This window comes from Engraulis encrasicolus, chromosome 5 (genome assembly GCF_034702125.1).
Source record: "Engraulis encrasicolus isolate BLACKSEA-1 chromosome 5, IST_EnEncr_1.0, whole genome shotgun sequence".
Taxonomy (NCBI): Eukaryota; Metazoa; Chordata; class Actinopteri; order Clupeiformes; family Engraulidae; genus Engraulis; species Engraulis encrasicolus.
Genome location: NC_085861.1, coordinates 35,892,603 through 35,911,835, shown reverse-complemented (window position 1 = coordinate 35,911,835; position 19,233 = coordinate 35,892,603). Strand labels below are relative to the sequence as shown.

General features: G+C 47.2%; 2 protein-coding genes across 2 annotated transcripts in view; both read left to right on the top strand.

Moving 5' to 3' along the window:
- The first annotated feature begins 73 nt into the window (after positions 1–73).
- On the top strand, positions 74–15,871 carry akirin1 (akirin 1). Its single transcript, XM_063199217.1, has 6 exons — positions 74–184; positions 952–1,161; positions 11,492–11,668; positions 13,955–14,089; positions 14,765–14,836; positions 15,239–15,871. Exons 1-6 carry the CDS (start codon positions 160–162, stop codon positions 15,247–15,249), a joined length of 630 nt encoding a protein of 209 aa, XP_063055287.1. The 5' UTR covers positions 74–159; the 3' UTR covers positions 15,250–15,871.
- Positions 15,872–17,352: 1,481 nt separating this feature from the next.
- The window catches only part of rhbdl2 (rhomboid, veinlet-like 2 (Drosophila)), a 13,874-nt gene continuing 11,993 nt past the window's right edge, over positions 17,353–19,233 (top strand). The window contains exons 1-2 of the mRNA XM_063199215.1: positions 17,353–17,761; positions 18,531–18,789. Coding sequence (XP_063055285.1) covers positions 18,541–18,789 — 249 coding nt within the window. The 5' untranslated portion in view covers positions 17,353–17,761; positions 18,531–18,540. The remainder of the gene's footprint in view (positions 17,762–18,530; positions 18,790–19,233) is intronic.

Below are 19,233 nucleotides of genomic sequence, written 5' to 3'. Positions count from 1 at the left end.
TTTCACCTTTGAACTCACAAGGCTACCGTCCGTTTCGTAGGACTACACTTCCCCACGAGGAAGTTCCACAGTGTCTTCGAGTAGGCCTATTGCCAAATTATAAATAAGGCATGCTTCTCATCTTATTATGGAATTACACATAACACATGGCTAAATACCATGGATGGGCAGAGCGAATCTGAAGGTGAATACCACTAAATAGTCAACAACCTGATGTAGGGTAAAATATGTTGAAACATGGCAGAAATACGCTGAGGTGGAGTTTTCAAAATATTGATTAGCTCTATGATAGTGTCACCAAAATGTACTTCTTTGACAACTAATAACAGTAGTCACTGGGTGTCAGACAGTTTGTCACACATGCTTTAAAAACAGCAGGCTATGGAAACGTTTGTGATTTAATAATTTCAAATAGTAAATGTTGCAGTAAATGTTAGCAAACAAAAAAAAAAAAGTTCATTGATCTGATTTGAGTAAACACAACTAGCTAACTTGTTACTGCTAGCATTTTGAAGAACTTGACATTATGATGGGGGACGTTAAATTATTTTAACATTGAAAACTTTCAAATACAGCATTTAGTTGTATATTTTCCAAATAATAAAATGTAAATTACTAACATATGAAAACACTGCTTACTGCTCAAGTCATTTTCTGACAAAATTTTAGAAATATAAAAAAATAAGTTCGTGTTCGTCCCCCCCCTCTTTGACATAATGGTACAGCTCTCCATTGTGACTGAGATACAGATAGCAGCTAGAAGCTTTGGCAGTTGGCTAACCAAACCAACCCGGCGTCAAGGGTGGCTGTTGTGTGAGAAAAGGGAGAGTCTGCCTCGGTCGTCGCCGTTTTTGTCTTTGGACAAGTTATACGTTATTTAGATTCTTTGACAGTCTTTCTACATCACGGGATCTCTATACAAGTTTATTTTCGATACAACTTCATTTTTAGCAACCATGGCTTGTGGAGCAACGTTAAAACGGTCCATGGAGTTTGAGGCCCTGCTCAGTCCTCAGTCTCCGAAGCGAAGAAGGTGCAGTCCACTACCGGGGACCCCTGGCACCCCATCCCCTCAAAGATGCAATCTTCGACCACCAACAGACAGTCCTTCACTTTCTGTATCACCTCAGTCTATGGTTGGAGAACAGAGGCTCACCCCTGGTAAGTTTTGAAGTAAAACACTGACCCACGACCGGAACAGTATCTCGCCAGATATGGGGGAGGGGGTCGGTGTAAAGTGGAGCTAATGCTTGCTTTAGCTAACGTAACTCGAACATGGAGGTAGCTCTAGGTTAGGGTGTCGGTCGTCAAACAAATGTTTTTCGGCCAATTTAAATACAAACTCGACTATGTTAAACTGGTGTCACTGAAAAGCACACTTTGTGGTGCGGACGAAAGTGTTATTATCAAAAGGCAAGCTACGTCAGTCAAGATTACATGGCCATTCACATTATCACTTATGCCTTGATACGGCTGCTCATGAGTGTATTGCTGGTTTAGAGCTACGTTGTATTGCCTTGGCTGCTCCCACATTCAGTGTTGACTTGATTTATTTTGTCTCCTTACATTTCCATTAAGGAGGACAATGCTGCATTGGCCACCGTTGCCAAATTCATAAATTAATGTGGATCTCAAAATAGTTCACCAGAGTAGAGAAGTAGTAGCCTATTACTCGGTGAAATTGTATAGGCCTACATGGAGCATGATCGTGTTTTCCCCGGTGTTGGTAAATGCCTGATCAGTGGCAGTCACGTTGAACGGCTGTTTGTTGTTCGACTCAGCTAGGTGGTGTTAACTTGTGACCTCAACTACTACATGTTAAACAAGATGTCGATAATGCTCAGGAAATTGTATCAGTCCTTACAAATTGCGTTGTGTTTGCCAGCTGACGAACACTGTCGATTTTTGAACTGTCTTTTCTCTACAAGCGGTCACATCATGCTTATGAAAAGATAACATTGTGTCATGTGGGTAGTTGAGGTAGCACTCGTTGGTTAGCCGGCTAACGCCTCTGTCTGGCATACAGACTGAGACTCCCAACGGAGTTCGCTCCCGGACGTGCGGTCCCCGGTGTTTCTATCACTCCCGGACTTGCGGTCCCCACCCGATTATATTTCACGTATTATCATATACTGCCACATACAAGCAATTTAGGGTTAGGTTTAGGTTTAGGGTTAGGGTTAGGTTTAGGGTTAGGGTTAAGGTTAGGGTTAAGGTTAGGGTTAGGGTTAAGGTTAGGGTTAGAAACAAAAAACTAACATCAACAAGATAACTGGCTCCGTAATATGGCGGTGGTACCGTTAGTCTGGCTAGTGGGAGCGAGATGAAATGGGAGTGTAATGAGATGGGAGCGTGAATCTGGGAATCCTCTGTCTCTAGCACGCTAGATAAAACCAGGCTTACAGTTGATAAATGCGAGGTTGACCGTTGAACTCTGCACACATTCCCTGAACATTTCCCAAGTTGTTACAATGTTTTGTGATATGCGAAACTATTGGCCCTTTGTCTCTGATCTCTGTGCATTTAAATGACCAGGTTGCCAGCTAATGGTATTTGAAATGGCACAACACGTTAGCTACACTGGCTGCTTAATCGATGGGGGTTGGGTGCCGACTCCTCCTCATGCCGGCGTGTGTCGCATTTTAAATTCCAGTCTTTGAAGAACATTGCATTGCCTTGAAATGGCTACGGTTTTGTTTTACCCTCCGTAAGCAGTAACTGTTTTAAGTATGGCACACTTCTGTGCGTTTGGCAGCTTGATCTGCGTCCACAACCAAGTGCACTTTAAATTCTCGTCGTCTGTCGGGTCTTGTTAGCTTGTGTAGCCTTGGTGGCTAGACACTTCAGATACTTGTGATGTGACTATGACAATTTCACCTCCCCCATTTAAGATTGGGCACATTACGACACACTATATCTAACTTGCCATACGCCCGTTTGCCCCAAAACAAATAAGCGTTTTGTTACAATGTAGTTCGATGCTTCCATGTGCCCCCTCACCCAGTGTGGCTGTTCGATTGATTGATCGGCTCCCCCGAACGAAGCACAAAGTCGGACCATCAGGACAGATTTTACCTAACTCATTTGCCTAGTTCTAGTTTCCGGAATTTATGAAAGCATGTGAAACAAAATCACGTTTTATCCCTATACACCCGTGTGCCGTGTACTGGTATTGTCTGGTGTGTGGGAACGGATTGGGGTTTTTTGTACCTTCTCGATTTCCCCCTGGCTGGAAAGGCATTGTTGCCTGCCTTTGCTATTGGTGCCTCCGGAGCACTCTCATTTGAAAAGCCTCCCTCTCTGCCGGATTTGAATGGGTTTGTGCTGGGTGATAATTGCCTACCTATCTCCACTGGGGATCTGGGGATGCGCATTACGTTCCGTTATTTGGCGGTCGCTAATCCGTGTTTCGCAACAAAGCAATGATAATTCTTCACACGAGTATTCTCAATCCTCGGATTACTTTACGATGGACAGAAGATGCGATTTGACGTCAACTTTCTGAGTTCGCAATGCGTGTTTATAGATGTCTGATTTTGTATACAAGTTTCAGGATCATGTGTGATGTACACTGTATGCCCCTTCAGTCTCAGCAGCACACTGGATAATCATTCTCTTCAACTTTGCCTTATACTGTAGTTCCTTCATTATTCAATTACGAAATGCCATTGCAGCTTTCACTTTTGTTCTGGTGTCACCCCTGCTCCCCTTGCTATGTGAGGCCTTTTAGAGTCTCAAAGAAATCTTAAGTGTGAGTAACAGTCTTTTCCCTATTTTCCTCCTTTGTGTGGACAAGGCCACCGGTGGGACAATCATCCTTTTGTTTCAGCAGCATAGCCACACTCATCCTCTCTCTCCCCTGCGTATCAACGGTGGGCACCTCCCCAATATCTTTTGGCACGCCACGGCCACACACACACACACACACACACACACACACACACACACACACACACACACACACACACTTCCCTCCCAAATCACATTTACCGGAGAGTTCTATGATCTGCTCCACTAGCTTGCTTCCCCTTCTGTGTGTGTGTGTCACTTCCCATTAATCTATTTCATGTGTGTTTTGTCAACTCAACTGCAGTGTCTTACTCAGCACTGCTGTCCTGGTCCTGGACTTGCACCACTTTTCTCTCCTTTCTACCTACTTCACTTCCCCTGCTTCTCCGTCTAGTGCCTGTGTGGCCTTCGTGGGGGAGTGGGTTGGTTGGGGTGGGTTCTTATACGCATGCACGGTAGCCTAAATGGAGATGTCAGGGCCTCTTTAATGCCATGCCACAGATTTCCTTGCCCATGTTTTGTGCAGAGAGGCAATGGTGCCACACCTTACAGCCAACAGAAAGCACTTGAGTTGGGAAGTCCCAGCTTCAACCACTGTTTGGGTGGGTGAGGGGGTGGTTTATTGGGTTGCATGGGAGGCTTTTTTCCCCTCTTTCTTTTCTTTTTTCTTTTCCCTGGCTCTGACACTGATCAGTCTGCGAGACTTTGCCAACCCCCGGGGGGCGGGCACAGCGTGGTAACGCCAGACGTCTCCCGAGAGCGAAAGTAAAATGGCACATAGTTTTGGTGTTTCTTTTGGCACACCGACTCGGCTGCCCCTCCCTGCTTTTTGCGGGAAGAAGATATGGGGACGGATTTAGCGAGCAAGTGGCAACGGTTCATAAAATGCCTGTGGTTTTCAGATCAACTCGTGTGAAGCGAGAAACACCTAGAGCGGTGAGATGGCTGCCATTTTCACACCTGAAGAGCTCTCAAAACAGGGCTGGTGGTCATTTGAATAGGAATGCGATTGCTTGGCAGAGATGCAGTGATGTGTCAATGTGTGATTTGTCACGCACACCGTGACCATGTCGACTGTGACATTAGGCTGCCACAACAGGAGACAGCAGGAAGTAGAGCTGTCTTTGCCAGCTTTGTTGTCTCTGATGAAAGGCTTGCAAGCAGCCACCTTCACTGCTTTCACTCTTGACAATTGGCTGCTCACAGGCACAGCCAGAGCGGGAGGAGGACTAGTAAAGAATGTTTTGTGCAGGGCAGGCAGGCTTGTTTGTGTTCTGACTTGATGTCCAGCTGCAGCAGGCATGCACAGCAGCACTTCATCATGCACTCTCTCCGCAGCAACAGCAGCAGCAGTAATTCTTCTGCGGTTTTGGGCCGAGTTGGATCGCTGACATGCCGCCGCCTGCCACTCAAACCACCCCGAAACCGGAGGAGGATGGGCTGGGAGGGGGCACTTCTTCCCTGAGTGTAGAGTGGCGCAGTGTTCGTCCCACTCCCCACATACACACACACACACACACACACACACACACACACACACACACACACACACACACACACACACACACACACACCTTGCCTCCATACACCTCAGATGTTTGTTCTTCATGATTGGCGTGTGTTGCGTTGAGTCATTGTCATAAGTGGTCTGTATGCTTGTGATGGAGGAATGGACTCAATAGCTGACACCAGTCTCTGAAGCGAATGGCTGCTGGTTCCAGTGTCTCTTCTGGCGACAGTGTGCCTGGACTCTAATGGAACGCAAACTCTACCTCCCTCTCTTCTCCGACGCCCACTCCCATGCCTCTCTCTCACACACACACCTCTTGGCCATGTGTCTCATGCACACCTAGCCAGTCTCATGCCTCCCAAATATGTCTCACACACACACCCCTTTTCTCCACCCTCTCCTGCTGCCTGCGGGCACAGCAGTTACTCAATCTCATCCTCCCTTTTCCCTCCCACGCCGCTCCCCCTCGTATCTCCTTGCCTTGCCTTTTTCTCCTCGTCTTTCCTTGCCTCTCCTCTCCACCTTGTGCCTGGGGAGCTTGTGTGTCACCAACCCCGAGCTATAAGCAGGGGAATCCAAGCGACACATGCTGTGCCCTCACCCCCCATCCAGAGCCTTAGTCATGCATATGCTTGTTCATGAAGGCATGAGTGACACACACACACACATGCACAGTAAAGTGTCTCTACAGTAACAACAGCTGAGAATGATGGGCTGAATAGTGTGTGCACATTTTTGTGTGTGCGCCCCATGTGTGTTGTGTGAGTGAACATGTGCCTTCTCTCATGGCCTTGACGCTACACTGTCATCAGGGCAGGCAGACCTGTGCAAGCGTGCTTCATTTCCTTTCAAGCTTATCTATCTTTTTCTTTTCTCTGCCACGCAGCAACATCCTGTAAACACACGTCTGTGTGTTTTTTCCCTTTTGCTCAGCTGAGATGCTAGATCGGCTACTGGGTGGGTTACAGCTGATGATATTGTGATTGCTGCTTGCTACTGTCCCTAAGCTTGCTGGGAGTTTGTTGGTTTAGCGAGCGAGTAGTCGCTTTGCTGCGTGGTGTAGGGCCATTGTTTCCTCTCTGGGCGTCAGACGTGGCGTGGGGAGGTTAGAGCGTTCAGGCGCACTCGGTGACAAATGAGGCCCCTGGCTGCCCAGCTTGCTGGACGGCCGTTTTTTGCTGGTAGTGCAGTCTGCTACAGTTTCATAATGACACCAGATCTCCAGGTCTGTTCTTGTTCTTTTTATTGTTGTGTGTGTGTGTGTGAATGGTCTGTGTCCTGAGGGCTTCATTGGCAGAGGGAGTGCTGACTGCGGCAAGGTGTCAAACGGAGCCAGCAGTGCAGTGGAGTACAGGGATGGAGAGATGGATGGACGGCTTGGCGTCTTGAAGTGTCGTATGACTCCCAGCCAGCTCGTGTCATGCCTCGTCTCTTCTCCCCTGCCCTGGAGGAGTGTCCCTGCACCCATCCCATCCCAGCCCACCTCCCCCTAGTTAAACTCAGCAAATCTATCCCTCTATCAGCCCCCCCCACAGTCTCTGCTCCGTTTTTAGAGCTCACCCGCCACCCCCTGTTCCACTCGCTGAGAGTCAGTATGGTGAAAATCCTGTCTGGGGGTATTTCCTGTGTGTGTGTGAACTTGGCTTGACCCAGCGGTTGTCAGGGCTTCCTGTGAGCTTAGGGCCGCTAACTCCCAGCCCATACATCAGCAGTAAGGGGCCACATGAGTATGGGGGCCCTCGCCCACCCACCAGATTAGTCCTTAGCCTAATAGGCTCCAGCCCCCTCCTAGATGGTGTGTGTGGTGTGGGTGCTGGATGGCTGGGGGCTATGTGTACTTTGCCCTCTTTCTGCTCCCCTTTATACATTCATCTGTCATTGCTTATTGTGTAGCTCTGGCCTGCAGATCTTTTCTTAACCAGACTTTTCCTCCTCGTCCTCTCTCATACTTCCACCACCTCCTCCTCCTCGTCTTACCCCTCCTTCTCTCCCCTTACCCCTCCTTCTACTTTTGTTGTCATCCCTCCTCATCCTTCACCCCCCTCTCCTCTCATCCCTCTTCCTGCCTTGGCTCAAAATCTCAGATTGATCTGTCGTTCTTTGCCACAGCAAGGTCACAGTTGCCAGGCGACACCCCTGCATGGGGCTCCAGTGTCTTTGGAGGCGTTTGGTTGGCAGCGTGAGGAGAGCTGTCAGTGAAGTGTTTCTGGCTAAGCTTGCTGCTCGTCACTGAGGCACAGGACTATGCAGCAGGCTATTAGATCAGTTCTGTCCTGAGGAATGCCATTGCTTAGCATACTCCCTGAATACTGATGCTTTAAGACGGGCACACACGCACCATGGATTCATTTTGGCCAAGTAACCCTTTGTTTTTTTAACTGCAACATTTTTAGACTTTTGTACACAACCATCTGCCATCTGGAGGATTTTACAAGTAATCTTTGTCAACATGATGTGCTTCATGCACTTTGCTGGCCCTGCTTCTTCCCAATGTTTTGTAGTGAGCCCTTGGAAGAGGACCACAGGAACCTTGAGAGGTCATAGGGGTGGAGGAGGAGGGTATGTGAGGTGGTAGGGTGTCAGACCATCGAGGGACTTGAAAGTGGGGAGGAGTACTTTGTAGGTGATGCGTGACTTGATGGGGAGCCAGTGAAGCTTCTTAAGTATGGGGGTGATGTGCTGCCACGGCCTGGTGCCTGTAAGGATCCTGGCAGCGGAGTTCTGGACATGTTGCAGCCATCAATGTGCAGGTGGTTAGTATAGTAGTGAATTGATTGTCATAGGCTTTGTCGTGAGGCGGTGGTCAGTTTTGTTTATGTTGAGAAGGTGGTTGGTCAGAGTTTGTTCCAACTGAGGCAGGCGCTGGTAGTTGGTCAGATGCTTTTGAGTCATTGGTCAGTGTTATGTTCTAAGGCGTTGGTCAGTGTTTTTGTTTTGACTCAAGGCAGGCTGTAGTTGGTCAGTGGTGTTTGTATTGACTGAGGCAGGCTGTAGTTGGTCAGTGGGCATGTAAACAGCCAAGCCCCTGAGATGAGCACAGATTATGCTCAGCCCATTATGGTCTAAAACGGAGCACAGCAGAGTGCGGGGCATAGGGCACGGGCCACAGCCGGACTGCTCGCCTGTGCCTGACTACACAGCACGACCGCAGCAGTGCAGGCCCACCTATGGCCTTCTGGGAATCACACCTGACAGCACAGTAAACAAGCAAGCATGGTAAACAAGATCAGCCCATCAGGGCCCGGCTGTTCAGGCGAGCCGATGGATGCACTGCGCTCGGCTGAGCGTCAGTAAAGGGCCCTGCTTCACACTCGTGCGGCTGCCCGGCCTGGGGAGACTACAGGCACGGAATGTAGAAGGCCACGGCATGTACATGTAGCTACTCTGAGCTAAGAGGCCTGTGCCCGAAGTTTGGCTAGCTAATGCAGGCTTCCTCAGACAGGCTTTGCTTCATGGCTAACTCGTTTGCATGCATTTCCTGGCAGGAACATGCACGCTACACACAAGCTGCATGGCTAGCTCAAGCATGCTTCCTGGGTCTATTAGGAAGACCGTGTAGCTACACTGCTAATTCGTGCACGCTTAGCTGCAGTTGAGCTTTACCCCAAGTGACACGTGCAGACAGGGCCTCTCGGCCACTCAGTTACCCGAGATAAAGGTGACGAGGCCCCCCCTCAGATAGGCAGCAAGGGCAGGGCTGGGAGCTGTGGAGCTGGGATAGGCATGCACTCGCTTTGTATCTCTCCCTCTCCTCCCTTCTCTCTTCGCTCTCTTGTTCTTTTTTATTTATTTTACTTGTACTGTTTCTGCATACCCTGTGTCTGTCTGTCTTTTTGAGCCCCTTAGTAGGTCCCTAAACCCCATCTTCGTTCTGTTGTTGACATACTTTTTTTGTTTTCAACGGCCCCCCTCTCACTCAGAACGTAGATATCTCTCTCTTGTCAAGTCATTGGGTTGAAGGCCAGAAGTTATCCCTGAAACAACATGCCGTGTTTGTTTTCAATATGGGCGGGGGAAATTGCCTCAGAAGGAACAAAGTGTCAAATCAAAAGAAGAGGGACAGAAAGAAGAGAGGCAGAGCTCCTCCGAGCTGTGTGTGTGCACAGCTGTTTCGATGCATCTCGGTCTCTGCCTTTTTTTTCCACTCTCTTTCGTTCTTCCTTTCTTTCTCTCTAGCCACATACCCCACCCCCTCGGCCTCTACCCAACCCCCCTTTTCTCTGCCGTAGCACTCAGTTCATTAAGAATGAATTGAGATTTGGGAGGCGATGCCACACGCCTCATTGCCCACACAGCAGAGGGTGGAGGAGGGCTCGCTTCCCTGTCTTGCCTTTGCTCTACTCTGTCTTTCTCATGAACCCCTCCCTCCCTCACTCCCTCACTCCCCTCATCCTCTTCTCCTCCAATGCAATACAGAACTGCCAGGCCTGCCAATGGCTGTCTGGCCTCCTCCCTACTGTGTCTCTCTCATGTACCTCTCTTCTCTTCTCTTCTCTACACCCCTTTATTCTGCAGCCTGCCTGGCCTACCTGAGTATGGTATTCTTGCCTCAGCGATCTTTCTCGTACGTGCCCCTCTCTCTTCTGTACACCCCTCACTCCTCCAAATCATTTCAGTGTTGCTTGCCTCTGCTTGGCCTGCATATGGCGCTTTAGTCCTGAGCTGCTGTGTGTTATCAAGGCCCTGGGACGGCCTAATGTAAATCAATGGGAGCGGAGTCCAGCTCAGCATTGTTTTTCTGATTCAGTCTGCAAAGGTATGAGGCGAGCTGATCAGTTTACATAGCGAGGGGCTAATTCGTTCTGCAAACCTGGCTCTGCTGCTATGCGTTTTTCAGTCATAAAAGCGACTATGTAACAGGAGTAAAAGCCATTATTTCAATGTTGCTAGAAGCTTATCCAGGCTGTTCATAAGTTGAATAAATCCTGGTATATTGATCTTCTACTTAATAGGCCTGGGAAAGACATGATGTGCTGTGCCTTAATTTGACTTCCGTAGAAGTTATGAAATGCATATTACTCCTCCTTGGAAAATGTGCACTGCAGTCAGTGTTCCCATCAGACAAAGTAACATTGATTGTATGGAGCTATAGATGTTTTTTTGTTTATCAACATTGTGTTGTGAGGAGGAGCAAGACACTGGCAGCCAACCATGTGAGTTTTTTGACAGACAGCGGTTTCCAACAATCAGAGGTTGAGTTGTGCGCCGCAGTTACGCGCAGTTAGGAGAAAACAGAAATTTAGAACCCATGTATTATAGGCACAAAAGTTGTGCAAGTGCTGTATACCCCTACATGTGGATGTTTGATCAATTTGTGGTGCTGCTCAGTTTCCATTCTGTGGTGTTGCGCCACAAAATCGTCTGTGTCTGGGAAACGGTAACACTGGAAGTAGTGTGCAATGCTGCATTTGCATGGCAACGTAGTCAAGGCAGCCTAATGGAGTGACATTTTATTTTAGTGGGGTGAAGCAGGGCTGTGTAAATCAGGCTGCCGGACAGACACTAAAGGTCATCCGCTTCATCAGTCGCCCAGCCAGTTTTGTGTGGGTGGGGGTGTGTGTGCGCGCTACACACATGTGCATGCGTGTTACCTTCTCCCATCAGTCCCATGGAGGAGACTACTACCAACCACTGTGTGTGCAGGTGTGCAGCACGACAGGTTGCGTGTCGTCTGGAGGGTGAATGTATGGTGTGGAACGATGCACTAGGCTAGTGGACCCCCTTTTGGACAAATGTTGCTAGTTTGTCCACTAACATGGCTAGAAATCCACTGGACAGTGTACATCTATTAGCTGTTATCCGGTGGATTTCCCGTTCTTGTGCAATGTCCCTTTTGTCCGTGACATGAGACGAGATAATGATGAGAATGTATTTACAACATTAGACTAGGTCTAGGAGCAGAATTTCTAGTATTGTAGTTTCTAGGTTTTTACTCGGGTGCATTCGACATTCAGTGGCATTAAGCGTTGGTTTTTGTTTTTAGTGTAGATCATGATTTTGTCACCACTCGTGACTGCGTAAACCTCTTGGATGTCCCATGTGTCCTCGTCCTCGTTTATTGAAATATGTTTTAGACCAGGCTACTAAAAGAGGCAGGTTACTATGAGGAGCCAATCTAGTAATTGAGGAATTGTGGTATTTGTCACCTTTTATTGATGCCGTGTGTCTTTTTTGTTTGTTTGTCCCCAACAGAGCAGATCTTCCATAACATCCGTCAGGAGTACAGCCGCTACCAGAGGAGGCGACAGCTGGAGGGGGCTTTCAACCAGAGCGAAGCCTGCAGCTCCACTGAGGCCCACAGCCCCCACCCCAGCACCAGCAACAACCCCAACCTCAACCCGGCACTCATGGCCCCCAGCTCCCCTCCAGGTGGGTAAAGCTAAATGTACAGTACACCAAGAGCGACCTATGCTACCTGAGCAATGGAAGCCATTATTTCTCTACGGACGGTCAGCGGCTAAAGTGACCGTAGCGAATTCGCCAGGAGTGACGCGACCAGAGTGAATTTCAGCGATTCAAAGTCAAGCTAATATTATGGTGATGGTTATGGTGACCAGAATCAATTGGAATGTTCATATATCCAATTGTCCCAGGATGACAAGCCAGAGCTGTTACGTGATTGGCTAAATCAAACATGTCGCGTCAAGAGCGAATTCATGGCGAAACCTTCGGCAACCTCAGCTTCTTGGTGTACACGCAGCTTATCTCTCATCTGTGCTCTACTCTATCCTCTCCTCTCCCATCCCCATGCTGTAGGTACCACAAACTCAGCCCCTACTCTTCACTCCAACTCGCTACTCATCTCTGTCTCTCTGTCTCTCTGTCTCTCTCTCTCTCTCTCTCTCTCTCTCTGTCTCTCTGTCTCTCTGTCTCTCTCTCTCTCATTCTGCTTTCTGACTGGTTGTGTGTGTGTGTGCACATGTTTTCTTTCTCCATCCTCCTTCCTTTTCTGTTTTGCGTGTGTTCACCTTGCTCAATCACCCAGCCTCTCTTCCCTATAGTATGTATGCTGTGCTTTCTTTCTTCTCTGTTTGTTCTTTTTCTTCCTTCCTTTGTGTGTTGCGTGTGTGTGCTCTGTAATGGTGTGTGCTTGTGAAAGAACGAGTGTAACCGCTGGGGGCTTTAATAAGTAATGTTGAAGTAAAAGCCCCCAGTACAGTACAAACATGGGCCAGCAGTAGTCATCTCACACATGGACGAATAATAGCTTGCATTAGCTGTGGGTGTGTGTGGTCCCTTTTTGGTGAAGAGTGGGTGTGTGGGTCCTGAGTCCCTTTTGTGTGTTGGGTCTGTTTTTAGTGTGTGTTGGGTCTGTTTTTAGTGTGTATGTGCGTGCACATCATGTCTGCCCCTCTGCCTCTCCCATCCAGCTCCCCACCACATCCAGCAGCCACTCCTGTCTTAATCCAGCCGTCTTTGTCAGTGGCTAAACCAAGGAGATTATGTGCTAACGTACGCAATGTACACACTACACTGTCAGCTCCACATATCCACCATGTAATCTCCGCCGCATTACCCCAGACCCCATCTCATGGCTGATTACGTGCAGATGTGGACTGGGTGGCCTCATCAGTGTTTATGCAACACACACACACACACACAGTCCTAAAGGGTCGCTTCTCCCCTCCCCATCATAAAGAATGAATTCTTGTGACTGCGTTATAAATTACCGGTTCTTCATACACACACAGGCGTGCATTTCTGTCCTGGGCAGACCGTGTGTGTGGGGGTCTGTGCCTGAAGCCCCCCCCCCTTCACACCTTCGCAGCCCCTGCACCCCTCAGGCCCAGAGACCTCTGCTGCCTTTCCTGGAATTAGCGTCGGGAGGCAGGCGGCAGCTGTTTGCACAGAGTGGCTCTGAGAGTGCTGTGTGTGTACACTGGTTGAAGGGTGTGTGTATGGCACAATCTCTGAGTATGTGCATGTGCTTATGTGTGGCATCTCTGAGGTGTGTGTGTGTGTGCATAAGCGACAGTGTGTACGTGCATTTAGGTACAAGAGGGTGTGTGTGTGCATGCACGCAATAGAGAATCTGTGTGTGTGTGTGTGTGAGGTGCATTGCGGTGAGCAGAGGATGGCAGAGGGGCAGATTCATGGCTGGAATTTGAGCTGCTTCTCGGTCGCCTGGTTGGTTGCAGCACAACTGAGCAGAGCAGAGCTGTCTCAACCGCCACAGCAGCAGATGACAAAAAGCAGGCAATAAATCCACACTTGGGCTACTCCTATTTATGGCAAGGACGTACTGCACTCAACGGCCCTGGCCTGTACTGTGTGTTTGTGTGTGTGCGTCCCAATATCACCTGTCCACACACACACACACACACACACACACACACAGTTGCTTGCTTTGTAGGTCGCTCTTGACAAAAGAGCATGACAGTATACCTTTACTTTAGGTGTGTGCGTGCGGGTGCCGGTGTGCCAACATACCTCTGCTTTAGCGGTGTGTGTTCGCCAACATACAGTGTTACAGTGGGTGTGAATGTCAGGATTGCAACCAATTTACTTTTGCTTGTGTAAACTGGCGGAATAGGTCAGTGTGGGAGTTGGAAGTGTATCTGTGTCTGTGTGTGATTCTTCAGTCCTAACGTCTGCGTGTGTGTGTGATTCTTCACTGTCCTAACGTCTGCATCTGTGTGTGTGGTTTTTTTTCAGGTGCGTCTTGTGTGAAGAAGGACCAGCCGTCGTTCACGCTGCGGCAGGTGGGCTACCTGTGTGAGCGGCTCCTCAAGGACCACGAGGAGAAGATACGAGAGGAGTACGAGAAGATCCTCAACACAAAACTCGCAGGTGGGTTTTGCAGAATAATTGTGCAGGGATGCTCAGTCAAAATGTGTCTGGCAGGTATTTAAAGGTTTTTTTTGTTGTTGTTTGTTTCTTCCTCTCTCTTCAGAGCCCTTTTTTGCCTTATTAGAGTTGCATGTTGCCCTAACATTGTTTAAACAGAAAGACTAAACATTAGAAACTAGAAGGTGGTGGCTGTTGGTGGCCTTTGTTTCAGACCATCAGCCATCTTGTATGTTTTTTGTGTGTTTTGTCCGTTTGCTTGAACTGTAATGGAACATTATGTGAGTGCTGATTGTGTCTGCAGTGTAATGTACTGGGGAGCTGATGGAGTCATGGTCGTGTAAGTGCAGGTAGAATGGCAGACATTTCCTCCTCTGCTCAATGGCTTTCACAGTCATAGGAAATGGCCTGTGCACCGTCACCATGCAGCCAGCAGAGGGCCCCCTCTCACCGTCATAGACAACCTATTGTGTACTCTACTACTGTATGTGATTGCCTGTAGAGGCCTCAATTTGGATCATGCTAAGTAGCAACTGCACCAATGTGTAGGCCTAGATGATTGTATGAGGAAAGGATGTTTTTAGGGGGTTTGTTGTCTTTTAGTTACATTTGGATTAAAGGAGTTTTAACACGTGTCTTGCATTACATTCTAATTCGTTTTTTTCTTTCTGTGTGCAGAACAATATGAATCCTTTGTGAAATTCACGCAAGACCAGATCATGCGGAAGTACGGCGCCCGGCCAGCCAGCTGTAAGTTACACCATGACCCTAATCCTGCTCATGATATGATTGGCAGGATTGATCACTCACTCACGTCCACAAAATTATGCTGCCTTTCATTGGCCGCACCTTTTGTATAGTGTTTTTTTTATTGCACAAACGTGTTTCAGCGTGTGCCGCCTTCACACTGAAGAAGGCACACACCGAAATGTGCAAGTTGCGACCTCTTTCGTTCTTATTATTTTTATTTTTTTGCTGCTGTTGAATATTTGATTTATGTCTACTCCCAGCTGAAAAAAGCTACACAATGACGCCATATTATTCAGACGTTCTTGACTGTATGCACTATAGTATATAACCCATTAATCTTGTCGTCTTTTCGCCTGGTTATGTGCTCTGTGGTTAAGCCTTGTGTTGTGTTGTGTGTTTCAGATGTCTCTTGAAGAGTCTCCCCTCCTGGTAGCAGTCTGCCCCGACCTCGGCCCTGGATAACATCGTGGCTGCCATAGCAGTCGCTCCCCAACTTACCTGCCCCCTCTTTAGACTTTATTTTTATTTTATTTTTATTTTCATTTCAAACTTCTTGGGTGCCATCGTTTAATCCACATATATTTTTTATTTTTAAACTTCCCAATGGACTTTTGTCAGTAATGTTGGCCCAACAATAAGCCCTTTTGAAAGTTAAGAAAAAAAAATAAAAAGTTTCTTTTTTGATCTCACTCTCTCTCTCTCTCTCTCTCCCTCTCCCTCTCTCTCTCTCTCTCTCTCTCTCTCTCTCCCTCTCCCTCTCTCTCTCTCTCTCTCTCTCTCTCTCTCTCTCTCCTATTTGCTCTGTCTTTTCCTCTCTACCAAACCCAAAGTAAACCAGATCTGTTTGTCCCTTCTGGCGCGCTGTAGAAATGCTTGGCTGCCGTGGTGGTTCTGTCGACCAATCCCGGCCCTGCTGCAGCTGCTTAACCAAACCCTGCCTTTCTCTCTCACTTTCTTTCACAAGTCTTTACCTTCAGGATGTGGATTTGTTGCTCTTTTTTCTTCTTTTTGACAAATAAAAGTTTCTGCAGTTTATACTGAAGTTTGTGTTTTATGTATGCTACTGGTTCTGCTTTAGGTAAAGGTAACTTTTATGGTGGGAAAGTGTGATCACAAACCACCATTTCCACACAGTGCCAAAATACGGGGCCAAAACCCTGGTGGTGCAAAATACACCTGCCCATTTGTATATTGAATGTTTATGTGAAACACGTCTTGTGAAATGGAAGACTGACATCAAAAGCATCGCACACCTGCCTGGAATACATTGCACACGTTTGGAATAATGGGGAACCCCCTCCAAACAAGCAGCTGTTTTTACTGTCACTTCATGGCCTAGCTGCCAAGATTAGTGAGTTGGAGAGGTTATCAAAAGTCTGAAAAGTGGTCCGAGTAATAGGTACATGTGGCTTTCCGTTATTGAAAGTCTGAAAGACAATGTCTGCGCAAGGCAACATTCAAATAAATATGGCTTGTCTTACATTGACCCATGCTAAAAACGTGCAGGTGTATCAGGAATTGTCTTGTTGGACAAAATAAAAGGATTTCTCCGTGAGGCATTTGCATTAATTGATAATCAATGTGCTAACAAGTTTAAAGGTACACTGTAAGATTCTTAGTTGTTTTATTTCCAGAATGCATACTACCCATTCACTAATGTTACCCTTTTCATGAATACTTACCACAACCATCAAATTTTAAGTGTTCATTATGACTAGAAAATTTGCACTTTCCATACATGAAAAGGGGCATCTTCTCCATGGTCAGCCATTTTGAATATCCAGAAATAGCCCTTTTAGCTGCAGAAATGACTGTACTTGGGGCATTCTAGAGAATTTTATTACTACTTAGCCTAGTAAACTTTCATGAAAAGATCAAATTTGGCAATGGGAAGCCCATCCAAAGAGCCGCATAGTTGCAGTATCCTTTTTGACCATTTCCTGCACAGTGTACCTTTAAAGGTGCACTGTGTAAAAAATTGAACAGTTCTGAATTAATGCTGCCCATTCACAAATATTACCCTTTTCACGATCATCAAATTCTCAGAATTCAAAAACTCCCTCTCCACTGATTTGACTTGGTGAAAGGGTTCCCTCTCCTGGTCAAAGGGGAAATTACCAATTCAGGTAGGCCTACGGCAACTTCTACAAAATACATTTTCATGTATTTAAATGTATTGGCCTACAAAATGTCTTTTATAAAACATGGTATGATTCACACTTTTTTTTTTTTCATCAAAATAGTCTTGGATAGGGCCTGATTCCCCCACCCCATGCACTATGCAACACGCACCTTTGGTGAAGTCCGTTTCTCTTACTCAAATACCATCATGGGTGCATTGAAAAACTGCCCACCTTGTACTCTATGGCAAGTAGGCTAACACCAGTTGTAATCTTGCCTGTGATTGTTCTTAATCCGATGCCTGTGATTCTGTAGCCCGTTTCGTGACGTCATGGGTCTCAGGTGAAATGAGACCAGGTGCGGAAGTGCAGGTTTTGTTTAATGGCTCCCGAAGTTTGACGTCGGCTAAGACATTCCCAATTCATGTTTACAAAGTAGGCAAAGGTTGTGACACTTGCTTGCGTGTGTGGGATGCACGGAGCATTTTTTTTCTTGGCAAAGGAAGGAAGCTCCCAAAGCAGGAAAAGCTAAACTCAAGCTGTGCTTTATTTATCGTCGGTTATTTTTATGTTACGGCAGTCAAGCTACCATGGCTGTAAGATGAACCGCTCATCTTGTGTTGCTTTATTGTTTACGGATATGTGACTGCTCCTGGAAGGTTTTTGGCTCGTATGCTATTGCCCCTCATGTAGGCAACTCATCATAATCTTTCAGTACATGGTTCATTTTTCCCGTGCCAATTACGCTCGAGTTCGAGGGTTCTCCGAGATCACTGGCAATTGAACAAAGGGAAGCAACATATCGGTGAGTAGGCTACCTTTGGATTAACTTGCATTCCATTGAAGGCTTTGGGGTGTGTAGGTCATGTGCAGTTATTGAACAGACATTATGCTGCTCGCAAGCACTTTGTTCAGCTTAACTATTTGGGAAAAACGAAAGCGTCAATGAATAAAATGGAACGGACGGTGCGCACATCAATGAAGTAGTCTTTATACTAAACAGTAAAGAAAAAGTACAGTAGGCTAGCTCAAGGCAGTATTTTGGCTATGTTTGTATTTCATTATGGCCCAATTATGGCGCACAGAATTCCACAGGGAAGGGAATTTTGAGGAGAGGAGAGGAAGTCTCCAAAACCCCAGGGGACAGCAGCGCTTTTCCTCACTCACTCTGGCGCCCTTTTATTCAGTAGAGTAGGCTAGAGTGGATTATCATTTATTTATTTTTTTATTCATGAATGATTAACACAGAGCATCACTCTTGAGTAGTTCATGTTCTATCATTATTAGCCTAATGTTAAGGGTTAAATAAAACTATTACATTATAATGAAAATGTAAGTAAAGTACTTCACATGTGCTGAAGGTGCTGCAGATACTGAAGATGTTACTTTAATGCACAGGGGCGTAGCAGCAAATTATGGGTCCTATGTACAATCAGCTCCAATGGACCCCCCAGCCATATGTCTACACACATCAGACACTGTGTGAGCCCCCTATATACACAGGGACCAGCTGACTCAGTCACGCTTTACCCCCCTGTACGACACCTCTGTGTATGCATATTGACCAAAACCAGCCCCGGAGCCATGGAGGAGGCTATTGAGATGGAGAAGGAGCCCTTCCCGGTGGAGAGAGAAGAGGCACGGGTGGTGAAGAAAGGCAGAGGTGGAGGTGGTGGCGGAGGAGACGACGAGGTGGATGGTCTGGGCTGCTGCGGAAAGTTCCATACGTCTGTGTCCAGATGGTTGCTTCCCGAAGACCTGCGCAGCACCTACATGGAGAGAGCCAACTGCTGCCCGCCACCCATATTCATCATCTGCATCAGTATTGCAGAGGTACAGAGAAGTCTCTCTCTCTCTCTCTCTCTCTCTCTCTCTCTCTCTCTCTCTCTCTCTCTCTCTCTCTCTCTCTCTCTCTCTCTCTCTCTCTCTCTCTCTGTCTGTCATATGCATCAGTATTGGAGAGCTAGAGACTGTGAGAGGGATTTTCCTTTTCTTTTTTGACTCACTTTCTCTCTCTCTCTCTCTCTCCCCCTCTCCCTCTCCCTCTCCCTCTCTCTCTCTCTCTCTCTCTCTCTCTCTCTCTCTCTCTCTCTCTCTCTCTCTCTCTCACACACACACACACACATTCCCGTCACTCCTGTTGTCCTGTACGGTAAGGAAATGACTGCAATATATTGAGACTACGTGATCAGATTTTTCAGTTCTCGAGTTGTGTTAGTTGTACAAGAGTACAGGGGAAATGCAGTTTCAGGAGTCTCCCTTTTCTCTTGCGTTCTT

What these genes read in the sequence shown, in the direction of transcription:
- akirin1 (XM_063199217.1), top strand. Translation starts at nt 160, where the DNA reads ATGGATGGGCAGAGCGAATCTGAAG. An exon ending in AGAACAGAGGCTCACCCCTG is followed by an intron (nt 1,162 to 11,491) that starts GTAAGTTTTGAA and finishes TGTCCCCAACAG; the next exon opens with AGCAGATCTTCCATAACATC. An exon ending in CCTCAACACAAAACTCGCAG is followed by an intron (nt 14,090 to 14,764) that starts GTGGGTTTTGCA and finishes TTCTGTGTGCAG; the next exon opens with AACAATATGAATCCTTTGTG.